The 17,373-nt window shown below is 47.6% G+C and overlaps 1 protein-coding gene and 1 long non-coding RNA gene across 2 annotated transcripts in view; one reads left to right on the forward strand and one right to left on the reverse strand.

Moving 5' to 3' along the window:
- Positions 1–1,001, forward strand: part of tyw5 (tRNA-yW synthesizing protein 5) — a 75,608-nt gene extending 74,607 nt beyond the window's left edge. Inside the window, exon 8 of the mRNA XM_078551805.1 lies at positions 635–1,001. Within this exon, the coding sequence (XP_078407931.1) occupies positions 635–891 (257 nt within the window). The 3' untranslated portion in view covers positions 892–1,001. The remainder of the gene's footprint in view (positions 1–634) is intronic.
- A 4,923-nt stretch (positions 1,002–5,924) lies between these two features.
- On the reverse strand, positions 5,925–7,444 carry LOC144686514 (uncharacterized). Its single transcript, XR_013577938.1, has 2 exons — positions 7,139–7,444; positions 5,925–6,647 (listed from the first exon to the last, which is right to left on the reverse strand). It is a non-coding gene; the product is annotated as an uncharacterized LOC144686514 (long non-coding RNA).
- Positions 7,445–17,373: the final 9,929 nt, after the last annotated feature.

Genomic DNA, 17,373 nt, shown 5'->3' on the forward strand with positions numbered 1-17,373 from the left:
CTGGTATGCTTTTAGTGGACTTCAAAACCCTGCACTTCCAGGCGAAAAAGGTGTTTGGGAGGAAATCTGATTTAAAATGGGGAACCCGACCTCAGCAGAGGCAGGTGTGCGTTTTGCACACTAGGCATCCCCAACCTACAGAAAGGCCAGAGGAAAATGGCAAGAGATCAAGAATGGAGAGGAAAATTGGATTTCCCCTCAAAAAAAATCAATTGCACAGCGAAATGCGCCTCTGCACCCAGACGAAAATTCAGTCCCATAAGTTGGAACTGAGCTAATTGCATCCAGGTTTAATTCATAGTGCAAGTGCCCTTTTGATCAGGCACTTATATGGGCACTTTGATTTAGATTTGTCGTACTGTGACAAAACGTTCCGAAACTGCAGGTATCCATCTACACCATAGAATATTATTTGGAATCTGACTGCATTGGATATATAAGTGAACCAAGATGTGCCATTTCAACGATTGTCATAAAAATGAGTTTCACATTGATTATTAATTTGACTTAAGGTTCATAAGTTATACTGGCTTAATATGCTTTCAACATCCAGTGCAACATCCAAATTGCTCTTTGTAATTACCTTGTAAAAGTCATCTAAATAATCATCTGAAAGACTGCTTTATTTTCACAGCATTGTGGTTTCATAACACTGTTGCTAAAGAGTTTGGAGTGGGAGTGAATGTATTTTGGAAACACCTTCCTGCAGACTGCTATGATAAAACAGACACCTATGGAAACAAGGATCCCGTAGCAGCCTCAAGAGCTATGCAGATTTTAGACCGAGCCTTAAAAACACTGGAAGAACTTCCTGACGAATACAGAGACTTTTATGCACGGCGAATGGTTCTACGAATTCAAAGCAAATCATACAGCAATCATTATAAGTAGAATAATTTCTATGCCCTGATTATACAAATCAAGAACAATTACACAGGTATAGTATTTATTTGTCAGCGTATCAATTTACAATAAAACTAATCTTTGCATTCTGAAAAGAGTTTGCAGTTTTCCACGAATTTCTGTTTTAAATGATAAGATAAACCATTATCAGTAAGTACATTAGTGGTAAATTTTCTCATTTGTAGGCATAACTGCTTTAGATTGCATGTTTTAATACTTAAGGGGCTTATTACACTAATTTTTCAAAGTACCATTGAAACACATAAAATATATCATGCAGTATTTTCATGTTGTGTCTAAAGATCATGCATGATCATTATGGGAGTAAAGAGCATCCATGGTGCAAATTTCAAATGGTGTATAAAAATCAAATTTTATACTGTATGTAAATGACAGTTTGGCCAATTCTTAAGTGCAAAATCATGTTTAATATTAAAAATGTTAACATTAGTACATCTCTCTTGTGCCTTTAACCAAATAATGGGATAATATTTTTCTAAATGCATTAAGATCTCCATATATATATATATATATATATGTCTTACAGCGTAGAAAATAAGTTTCAAAACATTGCTAGTGAACTTGTCTTGCCTTTTAAAAATGTACGAAGAGTACCTACCTAAAAGATGAGGATTCTTTGTGAAATCAACTTGAAGGCTGTGCATAAGACATAACTAGACAGTAAACTGTCATACCTAGCACAAAGGAAGATGGTTGTGGTTGTTGGAGGCCAATCATCTCTTCTCATTTCCTTTTAGTGGTTGGTAACAAAAGATTAAATTATTTATGCAAACCAGTTCCATTTTCATCTATCCAGCCATCACCAGAGAATCCCTGCAGTGGCTTCTCTTCCCACTCGTGTACTGTTACCTCTGCAGGCCCCCAAGCATCTGTCTGTCGTGCATCCTACCTGTGACCGTTTTACATGCTGCCCCTCAGTGGCATCACCTGAAGACAGATTCCATGCTGATGACGCCCAGCTCTACCTCACCACCACCTCTCTTGACCCCTCCACTGCACCTGTTGTCTTATCCAGGAGCAGAAATTTTCTCCAATTAAATGTGGGGAAGACAAACCATTGTCTTTGGTGCCCACCACAAACTGTGTTCCCTAGCCACAGATTTCATCCCCCTGTTTGGTTACTCTCAGGCTGAACCAGTCTGTTTACAACTTCAGTATCTTCCTTAACTCTGAGCCGAATTTTCAACACTATTCTCTCCATTACTAAGACCACGTACTTCCACTTCCATAACATTACCCGACTCCACCCCTTTAACCTTCTGTACTCTGGCCTCTTCTAAATCCCCAATTTCCTTCACTGCACCACTGCCAACTGTGCCTTCAGTTATCTGTAGCCACAGCTATATTTCTCTCTCTAAAGCTCTCTGCCTCTCTTCCTTTAAAATGCTTCTTAAAACCTACCTTTTTTATGAAACTTTTGGGCATCTGTCCTACTTTGCCTTGATGTCAATTTTTTTTCTGATTCTAGTCTTGTGAATGCCTTTGAATGTTTTACTATGTTAAAGCTGCTATAAAAATGTAAGTTATTTAAGTATCTTAACAGTGTAATTGATTAATACAGGAATATATATAATACATGGATTAATACATTAGATATGGCATCAGCTGATTGTCAGCAAACAAGCAGAAGGCTAGAAACGTACAGATGTACAATGTCTCTCTCTCTGTCCCCGCTTATATACTTTTTTATATATATATTAGTCCATGTCCAAATGCAGCAAGACCTGGACAATATCCAGGCTTGGGCTCACAAGTGGTAAGTGCCAGGCAATGACCATCTCCAACAAGAGAGAATCTAACCATCGCCCCTTGACATTCTATGCCATTACCAACAATGAATCCCCCACTATCAACATCTTGGGGGTTACCATTGACCAGAAACTGAACTGGACCAGCCATATAGATACTGTGGCTACAAGAGCAGGTCAGAGACTAGGACTCCTGTGGCGAGTAACTCACCTCCTGACTCCCCAAAGCCTGTCCACCATCCACGAGGCACAGGTCTGGAATGCGATGGAATACTCTCCACGTGCCTGGATGAGGACAGCTCCAACAACACTCAAGAAGCTTGATGCCATCAAGGACAAAACAGCCTGCTTGTTTGGCACCACATCCACAAACATTCACTCCCTCCACCACCGACGCACAGTGGCAGCAGTGTGTACCATCTACAAGATACACTGCAGGAACTCACCAAGGCTCCTTCGACAGCAGCTTCCAAACCCATGACCACCACCATCTAGGAGGACAAGAGCAACAGATATTTGGGAACTCCACCACCTGGAAGTTCCCCTCCAAGCCACTCACCATCCTGACTTGGAAATATATTGTTCCTTCACTGTCACTGGATCAAAATCCTGGAACTCCCTCCCTAACAGCACTGTGGGTGTACCAACGCCACATGGACTGCAGCAGTTCAAGAAAACAGCTCACCACCACCTTTTCAAGGGAATTAGGGATGGGCAATAAATGCTGGCCTAGCCGGTGACACCCACATCCCATGAATGAATAAAAAATATATATATATACATATATAACTATGGAACTTAAACTACCAGCAAATTTGTGGGAGCACACACTTGCAAAAAAAGGATAATATAGACCAGGGATGTCAATGTCTCAGCTCATATCTGATCCATAAAACCCAGGTAACTCAGTCCTACTTTGCATTTATATTACTTATTTAGTCGTTCATCCTGTTTGAATGGTATGGGCTCGGAAAGCACTGTTCTTTAACACTGTTGCCTCGTGAATGGATCAATTTTAAATTTGAACACTCGCATCTGTTGGTGTCAGCAATTTGAGATTCCAGTAAAAAAAGTGGGACATCGATTTAAGTTGATATTAACTCTAAAGCTTCACAGATTGCAGCTAGTCAGCCCACAAAGTCAGAAGGCTTAAACATTTCTCATTAAGACAATTCTTTAATTATGAAAAAAACTCCTTGAAATGTTAAAACAATTGGAACCCTGGACCAAGTGTATTGGGGGTGCTGGCGTGAGAACACAATTTTATGTCAGAACACAAGCCACTTGACATGTCAGGCTGGCTGAGGTTTGGGTGGATATGTCTGATGACAGATTGGACAGCCCTGAAATATGGTTATGCACTACCATTGGCTCTCAGGTGATTAATACTGCTGGCTGCAAGTACAAAGTTGCAAAAAATGATAATATTGATCAGGGGTGTCTGAGCTACAGCCCATGGAAATGTGACCCACTGAGTGGAGCAGCCTTCACCCTAGCTTGACTTCTTTCTTTCACACACACACACAGCCCCCATCCTTAAAACAAATTTTTTGTATTTTTAATTTGGAATGCACTGCCTTAAATGGTGGAAGAAGATCCAATGGTAACTTCTAAAAGGAAATTGAACATATATTTGAAAAATTTTTAAAAATGCAAGCTATGGGGAAAGAGCAGGATAGTGGTACTAATTGCATAGCTTTCCCAGGACTGGCATAATGCACCAAATGATCTCCTCCTGTTCAGCATATTCCTCACCATCACCTCTCTTCACAGCCCCACAATCTTGAAATTGTCAGATTGTTTGTCCAATATCAGCTGTGGCTCAGTTCATAGCACCCTCGCCTTTGAATCAGAGGGTTGTGGGTTCATGTCCCACTCCTGGAAACCAAGAACTGTGATTGTACTCAAAAGAGTTGCAATCTGTGACTGTTGATAACTCGAAAGAGTATCCAGTATTGGATGAGAAGAAATTTCCTCTCTTTAAACATTGACCAGACTGAAGCCATTGTCCTTGATCCATGCTACCAAATCCATTCCCTGACCACAACTCCCTCCCTCTCCCTAGCACCTGTAAACTGGAGATAATCCAAAGCCTCTGTTGCCCATGTCCCACTTGCATCAAGATCCTTCACCCATCACTCTGTCTTCACTGACCAATACTGGCTCCCAGTTAAGTAATGTCTTGATTTTAACACTCATCCTTGTTTTCAAATCTCTTCATGATCTCAACCCCTCTGTTAATCTCCTACAGCCCCAAACCCAAGATCTCTGCACTCTAATTCTGCTCTCTTGAGCTTCCCTGATTTTTATTGCTCCGCCACTATTGGCTAAGTTTTCAGTTGCCTAGGCCCTAACCTCTGGAATTTCCCCCCTAAACCTCACCGCCTCTATTTCACTCCTTAAAACCTATCTCTTTGACCGAGCTGTTGGTCCAATGTCAGCTTATGTGTCTCCATGTCAAATTTTACTTTAGAACTCCCCTGTAGATGCATCTTGGGTTGTTTTATTATGTTGACGGTGCTATATAAATGCATGCTTTTGTATGATTGACAAAGCAGTGTGTTTTCATCAGCAAAAAGCTCTTTTGAGCAAAGATCAATTGAATGTGCCGTGTCAGTTGTCATCCCACTCAAAACTAAATATACGGGTAAAGGATCCTCACATCTCGACTGAAAACACCACCCATTTATTAACTGCCTAGTACTTTCCACCTTGTGCATTGGGAGCAAGTTGATTTTGTCTAAGTCAAAGTGATGCTGCCCCCGTGCCTACTATCGAAACTGTTATAAACGTAGGAATTGTGTATCAATCAAATATGCACCTACACACGGTTACAGATCTTTTAGGGGACTTTTCACTTGATTACAGGTTTTATACTCAGTTAATGTAGAGTTTTTAATCCAATTAATTGCAATATGATCGTATTATTTTACTGGTAGTACTTAGTATTGGAGTAACAGCGAGCCCCATCTATTTCCTCATTGTGCCTGCCACTAGTACCACCATTTACTCTTAATTTATTTTGTATAATGCAACAAATGAATCCATGTTGGACAGGTGTTTGAGCACAGAGCCTGTCGCTGCGCTCATTTCTAAGATGATTTGCATCTTTATATATTGCGATAGAAAACAAAATGGATTAAAAATGTTAGCAAAAGGCTAGACCTTTGTATTTCGTACAATTGGGATCTACTCCCGTCACTTTGCACATTTTATCGCACCGCTTTACAAAATGGAAAGAATCAACTGATATTGCTTTTCCAACCAATACTTGCTCGTGCCTTTAATCATTGAAGTTTTGAACAATAATATAGAATGTGTAACATCACAAAGATGAACAACTCCCTAGCGACGTGGGGTTTACATTGCAAAATCACAATTGGGTTTCTGAACATCTCAGGGTACTGTGTAAAATGACTACACAATACATCTGGAGTCTTCGACAACAATACTTAAGATGCCACAAACACAAACAAAACCACACACTAGACAACAGAAGGTAATTTTCACCGATGATAATAGTAACTATCCCGCACTCTATGACTAAGTGCTGCTTATAACACCAACACATAACTTTGCAAAATAATCACAATCACTCTGTTGAAGACCTTCTGCTATTCCAAATGCTAGACACCTCAGGAAGTGGTCGAAGACCCTGCTGCAGAGAGACAGACTATACTGGACTGTGGCTGCAGCCGCGGAGCCCCGCCAAGGGACGAGCTCTCTGCTCGGGTCATCCTCGTCTTGTTTCCTGGGCGACATCAGAAACGGATGATCCGACGACGAGAAGGGCCCCTCGAGTTCGGATCCCCGTTTGCCCACCGTTAAAATACCAGCGCCATGGTTCCCTGCGCCGTACAGCAGTTCGTAAAGTTTGCAGTGACATTTCCTCCGGCGGCAGCAGTTTGGGAAACTCTGGGTCTCCGGCAGAGCGAGAAACAGAACTGCCAACAACAAAACCACTTCACGGCAAACCTGGAAACGAACAGATAAAAGCAATAAACTGCGGATGCTGGAAATCCAAAATAAAAATACCTGGAAAAACTCAGCAGGTCTGGCAGCATCTGCGGAGAGGAGCACAGTTATCGACACGGACTCGAAACGTTAACTGTGTTCCTCTCCGCAGATGCTGTCAGACCTGCTGGAAAAGAACAGTGCCGCTATTGTGAAAGCAATGCTGAGATAGCCCGCTCGTTAATGATGTTAAATCCTTCAGTTTATGAAATGCTGCTGCATTCAATTCGATGCCATTAATGACAGTAAACAGTGGGGACATAGTGTGGCCATTTATCCTGGAGGTACATTATACTGGAAGGCGGTTTATTAAATAACCGTAACGATGGTTCAGTTATTTTTTGGAGTTGTTTTGCAAAGTACTGTACATACCCTATTCTAACAACTCTAGTGAATGAAATCATGAGTTAATAATGTTACATGGTGTATGAACATGAAGAGACCAGACCCACCATTCTGTTTGCTGTCAGTGAAGATAGTCAGTCAGTTCGTCATCGTGTAGCCTGCTCAGGATGCTCCAGAAATTTCCAGTCTTTGCTTAAACTTCGTGTATTCCGTGGTGAGGGGCGGTGGAGCAGTGCGTCATAGAGTAGGGCAGCAATCTTCACAATAGAGTTTTAAAGCTGTCAAAATGCAAATTCATTTTAAATGAGACATGTAGCCCAGTGATGTCAACACCAAAGCTTTGTCGAAGACTCCTAATTCCCAGCACAGTTAAACTAAACATACATCCTCAATGATGGCGGAGTCCAGGCCTTGAGTGAAAATAGGCTACGTTGAGTGTCATCTTCCGCAGAAGTGACAAGTGGATGGAGGAGAAACAGAAAATGCTGGAAAAGGTCAGCAGGACTGGCAGCATTTGTGGAAGAGAAATGGCAGTTAACTCTGTTTGTCTCTCCGCAGATGCTGCCAGACCTGCTGAGTATTTTCAGCATTTCCTGTTTATTTTTAATTTCATAGTTCCAGCACCAGCAGTACTTTGCTTCTATTTTAGTGACAAGTGGATGATCCATCTTGGCTTCTTGAGGTTCCCACCATCACAGAAGCCAGTCTCCAATCAATTTAATTCACTACATGTGAGCTTAAAAAATTCCACAATTGCTCTAGAAAGAGATGTGGTTTTTATTAAGGTTCATCCCGAGCAGCTCCATAACACAGGACTCAGTGCTCTATGGCCCAGCTCAGTGCAACACAGCCCAGCTCAGTGCAGCACGGCCCAGCTCAGTTCTCTATTGCTCAGCACAGTGCTCTACGGACCAGCTCAGTGCTCTATGGCTCAGCTCAGTGCAATACAGCCCAGCTCAGTGCAATGCGGCCCAGCTCAGTGCAATATGGCCCAGCTCAGTGCTCTACGGGCCAGCTCAGTGCCCTACAGCCCAGCTGAATGCTCTATGGCTCAGCTCAGTGCCCTACAGCCCAGCTGAGTGCTCTATGGCTCAGCTCAGTGCAATACAGCCCGGCTCAGTGCTCTATGGCCAAGCTCAGTGCTCTACGGCCCAGCTCAGTGCAATGCGGCCCAGCTCAGTGCTCTACGGGCCAGCTCAGTGCCCTACAACCCAGCTGAGTGCTCTATGGCTCAGCTCAGTGCAATACAGCCCAGCTCAGTACTCTATGGCCAAGCCCAGTGCCCTACAGCCCGGCTCAGTACTCTATGGCCAAGCCCAGTGCCCTACAGCCAGGCTCAGTACTCTATGGCCAAGCTCAGTGCTCTACGGCCCAGCTCAGTGCTCTACGTGCCAACTTAGTACTCTACGGCCCTGCTCAGAACTCCATGGCCCAGTTCAGTGCAATACAGCCCAGCTCAATGCTCCGTGGCCCAGCTCAGTGCTCTATGGCCCAGCCCAGTGCTCTATGGCCCAGTTCAGTGCAATACGGCCCAGCTCAGTGTGATATGGCCCAGTGCAATAGGGCCCAGCTCAGTGCTGTACGGCCCAGCTTAGTACTCTATGGCCCTGCTCATTACTCCATGGCCCAGTTCAGCGCAATAGAGCCCAGCTCAGTGCTCCGTGGCCCAGCTCAGTGCTCTACGGCCCAGCTCAGTGCTCTACAGCCCAGCTCAGTGTGCTACGGCCCAGCTCAGTGCTCTACGGCCCAGCTCAGTGTTCTACAGCCCAGCTCAGTGCTCTACGGCACAGCTCAGTGTTCTACAGCCCAGCTCAGTGCTCTACGGCCCAGCTCAGTGCTCTACGGCCCAGCTCAGTGCTCTACGGCCCAGCTCAGTGCTCTACGGCCCAGCTCAGTGCTCTATGGCCCAGCTCAATGCAATACAGCCCAGCTCAGTGTGATATGGCCCAGTGCAATAGGGCCTAGCTCAGTGCTCTATGGCCCAGCTCAGTGCAATAGGGCCTAGCTCAGTGCTCTATGGCCCAGCTCAGTGCAATATGGCCCAGCTCAGTGCAATACGGCCCAGCTCAGTGCTATATGGTGCAGCTCAGTGCAATATGGCTCAGCTCAGTGCTATATGGCGCAGCTCAGTGCTCTATGGTGCAGCTCAGTGCAATACGGCCCAGTCCAGTGCAATGCGGCCCAGCTCAGTGCTGTATGACCCAGCTCAGTGCTCTATGACCCAGCTGAGTGCTATATGGGCCAGCTCAGTATAATACAGCCCAGCTCAGTGCAATACGGCCCAGCTCAGCGCAATGCGGCCCAGCTCAGTGCAATACAGCCCAGCTCAGTGCCCTAGGGCCTAGCTCAATGCCCTGTGGCCCAGCTCAGTGCAAAAGGGCCAAGCTCAGTGTTCTATGGACCAGCTCAGTGCTCTGCAGCTCAGCTCAGTGCCCTACATCCAGCTCAGTGCGATACGGCCCAGCTCAGTGCAATTCGGCCCAGCTCAATGCAATACGGCCCAGCTCAATGCATTAAGGCCCAGCTCAGTTCTCTACAGCCCAGCTCAATGCTCTAATGCCCAGCTCAGTGCTCTACAGCTCAGCTTAGAGCAATATGGCCCAGCTCAGTGCAATACAGCCCAGCTCAGTGCAATACAGCCCAGCTCAATGCTCTACGACCCAGCTCAGTGCAATACCACCCAGCTCAGTGCAATACGGCCCAGCTCAGTGCTCTACAGCCCAGCTCAGAGCTCTACGGCCCACCTCAGAGGTCTACGGCTCAGCACAGTGCAATACGGCCCAGCTCAGTGCAATACAGCCCAGCTCAGTGCCCTACGGCCCAGCTCAGTACTCTATGGCCCAGCTCAGTGCAATACAGCCCGGCTCAATGCTCCACGGCCCAGCTCAGTTCCCTACGGTCCAGCTCAGTGCAATAGGTCCCAACTCAGTGCTCTATGGCCCAGCTCAGTGCAATAGGGCCCAGGTCAGTGCTCCACGGCCTAGCTCAGTTCCCTACAATCCAGTTCAGTGCCACAGGGCCCAACTCAGTGCTCTATGGCCCAGCTCGATGCAATACGGTCCAGCTCAGTGGTCTATGGCCCAGCTCAGTGGTCTATGGCCCAGCTCAATGCTCTATGGCCCAGCTCAGTCATCTAGGGCCGTGCTTAATGCTCTACAGCCCAGCTCAGTGCAATACAGCCCAGCTCAGTGCCCTACAGCCCAGCTCAGTGCTCTATGGCCCAGCTCAGTGCAATACAGCCCAGCTCAATGCCCTACAGCCCAGCACAGTGCAATACAGCCAAGCTCAATGCTCCACGGCCCAGCTCAGTGCCCTACGGTCCAGCTCAGTGCAATAGGGCCCAGCTCAGTGCTCTATGGCCCAGCTCAGTGCAATAGGGCCCAGCTCAATGCCCTATGGGCCAGCTCTGTGCAATACAGCCCAGTTCGGTGCTCTATGGCCTAGCTCAGTGCTCTACAGCCCAGCTCAGTGGAATTCGGCCCAGCTCAGTGCTCCACGGCCCAGCTCAGTTCTCTATGGCCCAGCTCGATGCAATACGGTCCAGCTCAGTGCAATATGCCCCAGCTCACTGCTCTACGGCCCAGCTCAGTGCAAAATGTCTTAGTTACGTGCAATACGGCCTAGTTCGGTTCTCTACTGCCCAGTTCAGTCAAATATGCCCGAGCCCAGTGGAATACGGCCCAGCTCAGTGCTCCACGGCCCAGCTCAGTTCTCTATAGCCCAGCTCCATGCAATACGGTCCAGCTCAGTGGTCTACGGCCCAGCTCAGTCATCTAGGGCCCTGCTTAATGCTCTACAGCCCAGCTCAGTGCTCTACGGCCCAGCTCAATGCCCTACAGCCCAGCTCAGTGCAATACAGCCGAGCTCAATGCTCCACAGCCCAGCTCAGTGCCCTACGGTCCAGATCAGTGCAATAGGGCCCAGCTCAGTGCTCTATGGCCCAGCTCGGTGCAATAGGGCCCAGCTCAGTGTTCCACAGCCCAGCTCAGTGCTCTACGGCCCAGCTCGGTGCTCTGCGGCCCAGCTCAGTGCATTACGGCCCAGCTCAATGCTCTGTGGCCCAGCCCAGTGCTCTACGGCTCAGCTCAATGCAATACGGCCAAGCTCAGTGCAATAAGGCCCAGCTCAGTGCTCTATGGCACAACTCAGTGCAAAATGGCCTAGCTAAGTGCAATACAGCCTAGCTCAATGCTCTACGGCCTAACTCAGTGCAATACGGCCCAGTTCAATGCTCCATGCCCCAGCTCAGTGGTATACGACCCAGCTCAGTGCTCCATGCCCCAGCTCAGTGGTATACGACCCAGCTAAGTACCATACAGCCCAGTTTGGTGCTCTATGGCCCAGTTCAGTGCCATATGCCCCTGCTCAGTGGAATACGGCCCAGCTCAGTGCTTCATGGCCCAGGTCAGTTCTCTACGGCCCGGCTCGATGCAATACGGTCCAGCTCAGTGGTCTGTGGACCAGCTCAGTGCTCTAAGGCACAGCTCAGTCATCTAGTGCCCTGCTTAATGCTCTACAGGCCATCTCAGTGCTCCACGGCCTAGCACAGAGATCTATGGCCTAGCTCAGTGCTCTACAGCCCAGCTCAGTGCAATACGGCCCAGCGAAGTGCTTTAATGCCTAGCTCAGTGCTCTATGGCCCAGCTCAGTGCTCTACGGCCCAGCTCAGTGCTCTATGGCCCAGTTCAAAGCTCTAGGCCCAGCTCAGGGCTCTGTGGTCCAGCCCAGTACCCTATGGCTCAGATCAGTGCAATACGGCCCAGCTCAGAGCTCTATGGCCTAGCTTAGTGCTCTACAGCCCAGCTCAGTGGAATACGGCCCAGCTCAGTGCACCACGGCCTTGCTCAGTTCTCTACGGCCCAGCTCGATCCAATACGGTCCAGCTCAGTGGTCTATGGCCCAGCTCAGTGGTCTATGGCCCAGCTCAGTGCTCTATGGCCTAGCTCAGTCATCGAGCGCCCTGCTTAATGCTCTACAGCCCAGTTCAGTGCTCTACGGCCAAGCTCAGTGCTCCATGGCCTAGATCAGAGCTCTGTGGCCTAGCTCAGTGCTCTACAGCCCAGCTCAGACCAATACAGCTCGGCTCAGTGCTCTACGGCCCAGCGCAGTGCTCTACGGCCTAGCTCAATGCTTTACTGCCCAGCGCAGTGCTCTGCGGCCCAGCTCAGTGCTCTGTGGCCCAGCTCAGTTCTCCACGGCCCAGCTCAGTACTCTATGGCTCAGCTCGATGCAATACAGTCCAGCTCAGTGGAATACAGCCCAGGTCAGTGCTCCACGGCCCAGCTCAGTTCTCTACGGCCCAGCTCGATGCAATACGGTCCAGCTCAGTGGTCTATGGCCCAGCTCAGTGCTCTATGGCCCAGCTCAGTTCTCTGTGGCCCAGCTTAATGCTCTACGGCCCAGCTCAGTGCAATACAGCCCAGCTCAATGCTCCACAGCCCAGCTCAGTGCAATCGGGCACAGCTCAGTGTTCTACAGCCCAGCTCAATGCTCTGTGGCCCAGCCCAGTGGTCTACGGCTCAGCTCAGTACAATACGGCCCAGCCCAGTGCTCAATGGTTCAGCTCAGTGCAATACGGCTCAGCTCAGTGCTCTATGGCCCAGGTCAGTGCTCCCCGGCCCAGCTCAGTTCTCTACAGCCCAGCTCGATGCAATACGGTCCAGCTCAGTGGTCTATCGACCAGCTCAGTGCTCTATGGCCCAGCTCAGTCATCTAGGGCCCTGCTTAATGCTCTACAGCCCAGCTCAGTGCTCCACAGCCTAGCTCAGAGCTCTATGGTCTAGCTCAGTGCTCTACAGCCAGCTCAGTGGAATACGGCCCAGCTCAGTGCTCCACGGCCCAGCTCAGTACTTTATGGCTCAGCTCGATGCAATACGGTCCAGCCCAGTGGAATACGGCCCAGGTCAGTGCTCCACGGCCCAGCTCAGTACTCTACGGCCCAGCTCGATGCAATACGGTCCAGCTCAGTGGAATACGGCCCAGGTCAGTGCTCCACGGCCCAGCTCAGTACTCTACGGCCCAGCTCGATGCAATACGGTCCAGCTCAGTGGTCTATGGCCTAGTTCAGTGCTCTATGGCCCAGCTCAGTTCTCTGTGGCCCAGCTTAATGCTCTATGGCCCAGCTCAATGCAATAGAGCCCAGCTCAATGCCCTATGGCCCAGCTCAGTGCAATACAGCCCAGCTCAATGCTCCACAGCCCAGCTCAGTGCAATTGGGCACAGCTCAGTGTTCTACAGCCCAGCTCAATGGTCTACGGCTCAGCTCATTACAATACGGCCCAGCCCAGTGCTCAACGGCTCAGCTCAGTGCAATAAGGCCCAGCTCAGTGCTCCCCGGCCCAGCTCAATTCTCTACAGCCCAGCTCCATGCAATACGGTCCGGCTCAGTGGTCTATGGCCCAGCTCAGTCATCTAGGGCCCTGCTTAATGCTCTACAGCCCAGCTCAATGCTCTACGGCTCAACTCAGTGCTCTATGGCCCAGTGCAGTGCTCTACGGCCTAGCTCAGTGCTCTACAGCCTAGCTCAGTGCCTTACAGTGCAGCTCAGTGCTCTATGGCCTAGCGGAGTTCTCCACAGCCCAGTTCAGTGGAATATGGCACAGTTTAGTACATTACCGCCCAACACAGTGCTCTACGGCCCAGCTCAGTGCTCGACTGCCTAGCTCAATGCCATACAGTACGGCTCAGTGCAATACGGCCCGGCTCAGTGTAATACGGCCAGGCTCAGTGCTCTATGGTCCAACTCAGTGCAATACGGCCCAGATCAGTGCAATATGGCCCAGCTCAGTGCAATATGGCCCAGCTCAGTGCTCTACGGCCCAGCTCAGTGCCATATGGCCCAGCTCAGTCATCTGGGGCCCAGCTTAATGCTCTACGGCCCAGTTCAGTGCTCTAGGCCCAGCGCAGTGCTCTATGGCCCAGCTCAGTGCTCTATGGCCCACTCAGTGCTGTCCAGTCCAGTTCAGTGCAATATGGTCCAGCTCAGTGCTCTACGGCCCAGCTCAGTGCTCTATGGCCTAGCTCAATGCAATACCGTCCAGCACAGTGCTCTATGGCCCAACTCAGTGCTCTTTGGCCCAGCTCAGTGCCCTATGGCCCAGCTCAGTCATCTAGAGACCAGCTTAATGCTCTACAGCCCAGCGCAGTGCTCTATGGCCCAGCTCAGTGTTCTATGGCCCACTCAGTGCTGTACGTTCCAGCTCAGTGCACTATGGCCTCGGGATGCACACCAAGATAAACGCCAACTGCTGCTGTCAGTTTCTTTGGTCCGCCCAAAACGTGCTGAATTTTCAGTGCAAAGACTTGTCCACATTTGAGCATTGCAGACTGACTCCTCCCAAGATCCAGGACTATATCCTGAAGAGTGCATTAAAGCTTGTTTGCAGTCACCACAAAGGCCCAATGGGGAAAGGCCGCAGACTAAGGCCCTTTTGCTATATTACAGAGAGTAGCTGAAACCTGTGTAAAATCCCTCAGGATGTATGCACCAGAGATTGTTTGACATGAAATATATATTGTAAATATAACCTGTAATTGTAAGTGTAGTGAGGCACCTCAGTGCCCCATGTACTCTACTGAAAGAAATTGAGCTGTATTGCCCTTTATGTAATGTCAAATTTGAGCTGTTATGTAATATATTTCTGCAAAATTTTATGAATAAAGTATATTTTTTGAGAAAAAACAAAATAATGTGATCAAGAAACAGCAGAGAGCACTGTATATGGGCCCAGAGAACAACCTGCTTAGTGCTCAAGACCTGTGCACCAGAACCAGCCCACCAGTCAAGCTGTTCTGGTGCAACCAAAAGAATGGCATCTGCAGAACAAAGTGGAAATTTGGTCAGCTTTGCCCTGTCCACAAAAAAGCAGGATAAATCCAATCCAGGAAATTACCTCACCATCAGTGTAACTCAATCATTAGTAAAGCTGGAAGGTGTCATTGATGGTGCCAAATTCTTTGCCCCAAGGTTGGCTCTGCTGCACAGGAGAGGAGTAAAAAGTGTGGGAATGCAATAGTTATAGGGGATTCAACTGTAAGGGGCATAGATAGGTGTTTCTGTGGCCGTAAACAAGACTCCAGGATGGTATGTTGCCTCCCTGGTGCTAGGGTCAAGGATGTCTCAGAGTGGCAACAGGACATTCTGAAGGGGGAGGGTGAACAGCCAGTGGTCGTGGTACACATTGGTACAAACGACATAGGTAAAAAAAGGGATGAGGTCCTAAAAGCAGAATATAGGGAGTTTGGAAGTAAGTTGAAAAGTAGAGCCTCAAAGGTAATGATCTCAGGATTACTACCAGTGCCACGTGCTAGTCAGAGTAGAAATAGCAGGATATAGTGGATGAATACGTGGCTGAAGAGATAGTTTGAGGGAGGGTTTTCAGATTCCTGGGGCATTGGGACCAGTTCTGGGGGAGGTGGGACCAGTATAAACTGGACGGGTTACACCTGGGCAGGACCAGGACTGATATCCTCGGGTGAATATTTGCTAGAGTGGTTGGGGATGGGAGCCTATGCAAGGAGTCAGAGGAGGGGGAATCAAGGAAAAGAACAAAAGACAGAAAGGGGAATAAGAAAAGTGATAGGCAGAGAAATCAAGGGCAAGAATCAAACAGGGCCTCAGTGAAAAATAGTGTGAACCGGACAAGTAATTTTAAAAAGACAAGCCTTAAGGCTTTGTGTCTTGTGAGAAGCATTCGCAATAAAGTGGATGAATTAACCAAGCAAATAGATGTAAACAGGTATGATATTGTCGGGATTACAGAGACATGGCTGCAGGGTGACCAGGGATGGGAACTGAACATCCAGGGGTATTCAGCATTTAGGAAGGACAGACAAAAAGGAAAAGGCAGTGGAGTTGCTTTGGTGATTAAAGAGGAAATTAACGCAATAGTGAGGAAAGATATTAGCTCAGATGATGTGGAATCTGTATAGGTAGAGCTGAGAAATATTAAGGGGCAAAAAATGTTAGTGGGGGTTGTATATAGAACCCCAAACTGTAGTGGTGATGTTGGGAATGGCATTAAACAGGAAATTAGAGACGCATGCAATAAAGGAACATCTGTAATTATGGGTGACTTTAATCTGCATATAGATTGGGCAAATCAAATTAGTAACAATACCATAGAGGAGGAATTCCTGGAGTGTATAATGGATGGTTTTCTGGACCAATACATTGAGGAACCAACTAGAGAACAGGCCATCCTAGACTGGGTATTGTGTAATGAGAAAGGAATAATTTGCAATCTAGTTGTGCGAGACCCCTTGGGGATGAGCGACCACAATATGATAGAATTCCTCATCAAGATGGAGAGTGACATAGTTGATTCTGAGACTAGGGTCCTGAATCTTAATAAAGGAAACTGCGATGGTATGAGGCGTGAGTTGGCTATGATGGATTGGAAAACGTTACTTAAAGGGATGATGGTGGATAGGCAATGGCAAACATTCAAAGAGCGCATGGGTGAACTGCAACAATTGTTTATTCCTGTCTGGCGCAAAAGTAAAATAGGGAAAGTGGCCAAACCATGGCTTACAAGGGAAATTAGAGATAATATTAGATCCAAGGAAGAGGCATACAAATTGGCCAGAAAAAACAACAGACCTGAGGATTGGGAGCACTTCAGAATTCAGCAAAGGAGGATCAAGGGATTGATTAAGAAAGGGAAAGTAAGCTTGCGGGGAACATAAAAACTGACTGCAAAAGTTCCTATAGGTATGTGAAGAGAAAAATATTGGTGAAGACAAATGTAGGTCCCTTACAGTCAGAAACAGGGGAATTTATAATGGGGAGCAAAGAAATGGCTGACCAACTAAATATGTACTTTGTTTCTGTCTTCACAAAGGAAGACACAAATAACATACCAGAAATGTTGGGGAACACAGGGTTTAGTGAGAGGGAGGAACTGAAAGAAATCAGTATTAGTAGGGAAATGGTGTTGGAGAAATTGATGGGATTCAAGGCTGATAAATATTCAGGGTCTGATAATCTACATCCCAGAGTACTTAAGGAAGTAACCCTAGAAATAGTGGATGCATTGATGGTCATCTCCCGAGATTCTATAGACTCTGGAACAGTTCCTACAGATTGGAGGGTAGCTAATGTAACCCCACTATTTAAAAAGGGAGGTAGAGAGAAAACAGGGAATTATGGATCAGTCAGCCTGACGTCATTAGTGGGGAAAATTCTAGAGTCCATTATAAAAGATTTAATAGCTGAGCACTTGGAAAACAGTGTCAGAATCGGACAGAGTCAGCATGGATTTATGAAAGATAAATCATGCTTGACAAATCTACTGGAATTTTTTGAGGATGTAACTAGTAGAGTTGATGAGGGGGAGCCAAT

This window comes from Cetorhinus maximus, chromosome 11 (assembly GCF_964194155.1).
Source record: "Cetorhinus maximus chromosome 11, sCetMax3.hap1.1, whole genome shotgun sequence".
Lineage (NCBI taxonomy): Eukaryota > Metazoa > Chordata > Chondrichthyes > Lamniformes > Cetorhinidae > Cetorhinus > Cetorhinus maximus.